Genomic DNA, 4,510 nt, shown 5'->3' on the forward strand with positions numbered 1-4,510 from the left:
GCCTTGTCTACGCTGGCTGCCTTCAGCCCTTTGGATCCTCTCTCATTGGCATTACTTAGCAACTCGGATGTGCCTGAGGCTTTCAGTTCACCAGCTCTGGCAAAAGATGTGGTTCCTCTGGCTTCACATCAAGCCTCCAAGCCCACAAGGATGACCTAGGCAGAGCCAACATGGCGAGGAGCCAAGGTGGAGTGATACCTTGGCTCCACGCCATGTTGGCTCTGCCTAGGTCATCCTTGTAGCTTCACCGGGCTTCCTAGTCCCTCCCTCTGATCAGTCAGTTTTCTCTTAATCCAGTTATGTCCAGTCCTGCTCTTGGAGGGCCACTGTCCTGCAATGTTTAGCTCCAACCCCATTAAAACATACCTGAACCAGCTAATCAAGGTCTTACTAGGCATACTAGAAACTTCCAGGCAGGTGTGTTTAGGCAAGTTGGAGCTAAACTTTGCAGGACAGTGGCCATCCAGGAGCAGGATTATACACCCATGTCTTAATCTAAGTATAGTTTACCAAAAACTGTGAAAGGACCTATCATAGTTTATAAGGACAAATAGTGGTCAAAATTCAGTTTTGACAAAATGAATTATTCTATTTTGACTTTGCACGACAGTCTAATAATATTTAAAGTCTCCTTTCATGAGATGATTTTCAGGAACATACATTGGTGGTAGCCCTATACTTAAAATATCCAGATTCCATCTTTAATTTTTATTGTGTGTTAACATGCATATCACTTTGAGTGGAATGTAAGGCAATGGATTGGACATATTCAGTGGTGTCTATTCACCAAAAGCCAAGCCATGGCGGACTCTGATGACGTCATCCATTCTTACTCCCTCAACTTGACAGTAAACAAAAACTTTTCTTGAAATTGCTAGAAAAGAGTGCTACCTAATCACAGCGCAAACCCACTGAGTGTGAAAACACCCATCTTAATCAATGAACCTGTCAAAACTGCACAATGAATCTTTTATTGTGTCTCCACTTTGTTTATTATAATGAGAGGATTTTTGCACGTGCAGAACTTGGTAAACTTGTGCTAAATATAAACTCATTCAGCGTTTTGAGAGATACTGAGTGGATTCTCATGACCGGTAACTTAAACATCTCTGATTGGTCAGTATTTTCATTGGCTACAATACTCAAAGCTGCAAAATCACATTGTAAATAGACACATTGGCAGCACCATTGAACTCCCATGACATGAATATAACAACCAGATCGCTTTAATTTACTTACTTTTCTGTTTTAACAATACAAATTATGTTACATGTAGTAATATAACTCTGTTAATCCTGCAATAAAAATATATTAATTGCATTGACCTGACTAGGCAGCCAAGATATGGCAGCCGCCAAACCCTTCCATACCCAACTGATGCCCCTGGACTTATTTTTCTAATAGTAGAGCACTTGCCTGCTGTTTGTTTGTTCAGATGCTGTCATACATGGGCATAATGTAGGATTAAACAAGTTTTATTAGCTTTGCTAATCCACTATACTGTATAGATCAGATTGATCAGGTCTATGAATATTTAACTAGTGGGTGGGATTGAGAAATGAGTAATCAAACCTCATGTTGAACGGGGTGGTCGCTGTGGTTTCTATAAGTATAAAAATGAGTCATGTCAGTGACAAGAACCAGGGGGCTAAACTGCCAAGCATCCTCACACAGAGTCTGCTCTTCAAAGTCGATCCAACTGGGGAGTGACAAACATGGACAATCAAACAATCCAATACTGCTTTCCAAACAACAATTTGTCTTGTACCAAAAGTCTCCGACCTGAAGCGGAGTACATTTTTGTGTATGTTTTCGTGGCTGTAACATCAGTGTTCACCGTGTTTCTGAACCTGTTGGTGATCATCTCCATCTCACACTTCAAGCAGCTCCACACTCCCACCAATGTGCTGATCCTCTCTCTGGCAGTGGCTGATCTGATTGCAGGACTGATTCTCATGCCAGTGCAGGGAATGAAACTGATTGAATCATGCTGGTACTTTGGAGAAATATTTTGCTCAATATTTCCTCTTATTCTTTATGTGGTTGTTGTGGCATCTCTTGGTAATATGATTATTATATCCGTGGATCGATACATTGCCGTGAATGACCCTTTGCGATACCCAATGAAGGTCAATAATAACAGAGCTGTTGTTTCTATTGTTGTAAACTGGATATTCTCCTTTTTATATTCATTTTATCTATTGTATGAGTTTTTACTGTATCCAGAGAGGAACCACACATGTATTGGAGAATGCATACTTGTTGTTACACTGGAAAATCTACTAATAGATGCTTTTGTTTGTTTAGTGGCACCTTGTTGTATAATTATTCCTTTATATGTGAAAATCTGCTTTGTAGCAAAACGGCAAGCAAAGCATTTAAATTCAGTCACGGAAAAAAAGGCCAAATCAGAAAAAAAGGCTGCAAGAACCTTAGGGATTGTAGTACTGGTGTATCTTCTCTTTTGGACACCGTACTACATAGTTACTCTTTCTTTTGGGCATGACGAAAATGATGCTCTTATAATTAACGTAATGTATTGGATGTTATGCATGAATTCCTGCATGAATCCACTTATCTATGCAATGTTTTATCAATGGTTTAGAGTGTCAGCAAAATACATTTTGACACTGAAAATATTTGAACCTTCATCAGAATACTTAAATCTGTTCCCAGAAGAGAAATGATCACCTAAACTATTGCATGAAGTGCACGAGGCACAAATGTAAATACCATCTTTCTTCGAATGGAATAGTTAGAGTTCTTGTGTTGAGCACTTCCTTATAAAACATTAGATGACTCTCTGTGCAACACCTATGTTTGTGCAAAGTTTAAATACTATGTATGTGTATTGTGAACATGTACATATGTGAGTAACATTATCTGTCTCTGTTTGCTCTCTTGAAGGCCTTAAAATGACTAAATCAGCTACAACAATATCTTTAAATACAAAACAAGACAATGCAAAATACAATTGTGGGACAAACTATAAAACAGCAGCTGGTAAATGATTGTCTTGTGATATGTAATTATCATAAAATGTTATTAGCCTGTTCATGTTTCTCAATAGTGTCTGTTTAAACCAGTTGATCCTCAAGTAAATCGAAGACATTGGAATGACCCTGAACACCCTGAAATGGAACTGTATTCACAACTGTATTCAAGTATTTTTTATTGACTATGGATCCCTCTTCCATTTGACTGTCCTGAAGTGCACAGGCCACGGGAACTGATGAGGTCACCCGTATCAGATCATCTGTAATTGAACAAAACACATTTTGCAAACTGTCAGTTAAGATGTCTCCATTTTATTATGTTTAAAATATGCTGGAATGATCAACAAACCACACTTAAACACACCAAGGGTCAGAAATTAAGGAATCAGCTAAATACTTCATATGTCATCCAATTTGTAAAATGTTCATATTGTATTATTAAATTGTGATAAGCATGTTACATTTTGAAAAAATGTTGCTGCAATTTGTAATTTGAGGAAAACATCTAGCTAGGAAAAAAAATATTGTGATGGGTTGAATTGAACATGTTCAGAAATGCGTTTATGTGATATGTATGAGTAAAAAATTATGCAGTGTGAAAATATACAGTGTGAAAGTCTTGTCTTTTGCATTTGTGCATATTGTATGTAGTTATATTTCATAGTGGTAGGCAAAGCAAGGCAAGTTTCTTTATATAGTAAATTTCATGCACCATGGTAATTTAGTACTGTTTACATTTGACTTATTAAAGAGATAGATTTTTTAAAAGACTTTTACTTTTAAAAACTTTTATTTAAATTACTAATCTTAAAAAACAGGGTTTAAACAATGACACTTAAAGGGATCGTTCACCCCAAAATGAAAATTCTGTCATCATTTACTCTTCCAAACCTGTATGAGATTCTTTCTTCTGTTGAACATAAAAAAAGATATTTTGAAGAATATGGGTAACCAAACAGTTGATGGGGCCCCATTAACTTCCATAGTATAAGAAGAAAAAAAAAAAACACAAAAAGAAAAACAAATAATAATGGCCAAGTAAAATCCAACCCTCCAGATTCATCCCTAATCACAACACCAATCAGTTAATTGAAAGAATGAATGAATGAATGAATGAATGAAGCATTTATTTAGCACTTTTAAATACTACTGTACACTCAAAGGGATCAGGGAAATGATGGTGGGAAAACTAGAACAAACGAAATAAGACAAATGACTATACAGACTAAATGCAAAATGAAACCTAAGCATGTTCATGCAACTATGACAATATAATTATGCTGTTTGTAATGCCAATCAGTACCTGCTCTTCCTCATCACATTTTTTCAGTCTCCTTTTCTGGCTCTGTTTCTCTTCCCATCACAAAACTATGAAGCTTATTTCTGTCACGGAATAAAAAATACAAAAGGTATTGTTACTTTTTTTAAGAAATGTGAGATATACACTTGGAATTATGAGCAATAAAGTCAGAATTGTGAGATATAAACAATTCTCCAAAACCGCTCTCTTACCC

General features: G+C 36.6%; 1 protein-coding gene across 1 annotated transcript; it reads left to right on the top strand.

Annotated features, from left to right (window-relative positions):
- The first annotated feature begins 1,526 nt into the window (after window positions 1-1,526).
- Window positions 1,527-3,598, top strand: LOC125277577 (trace amine-associated receptor 6-like). Its single transcript, XM_048206056.1, has one exon. The coding sequence runs from the start codon at window positions 1,716-1,718 to the stop codon at window positions 2,685-2,687; it is 972 nt and encodes a 323-aa protein (XP_048062013.1). The 5' UTR covers window positions 1,527-1,715; the 3' UTR covers window positions 2,688-3,598.
- Window positions 3,599-4,510: the final 912 nt, after the last annotated feature.

The sequence above is a fragment of the Megalobrama amblycephala genome, linkage group LG10, assembly GCF_018812025.1.
Source record: "Megalobrama amblycephala isolate DHTTF-2021 linkage group LG10, ASM1881202v1, whole genome shotgun sequence".
In the NCBI taxonomy this organism is placed as follows: domain Eukaryota; kingdom Metazoa; phylum Chordata; class Actinopteri; order Cypriniformes; family Xenocyprididae; genus Megalobrama; species Megalobrama amblycephala.

Bases quoted from the DNA above. Each gene is read 5' to 3' on its own strand.
- LOC125277577 (XM_048206056.1), top strand. From the start codon at position 1,716: ATGGACAATCAAACAATCCAATACTGCTTTCCAAACAACAATTTGTCT.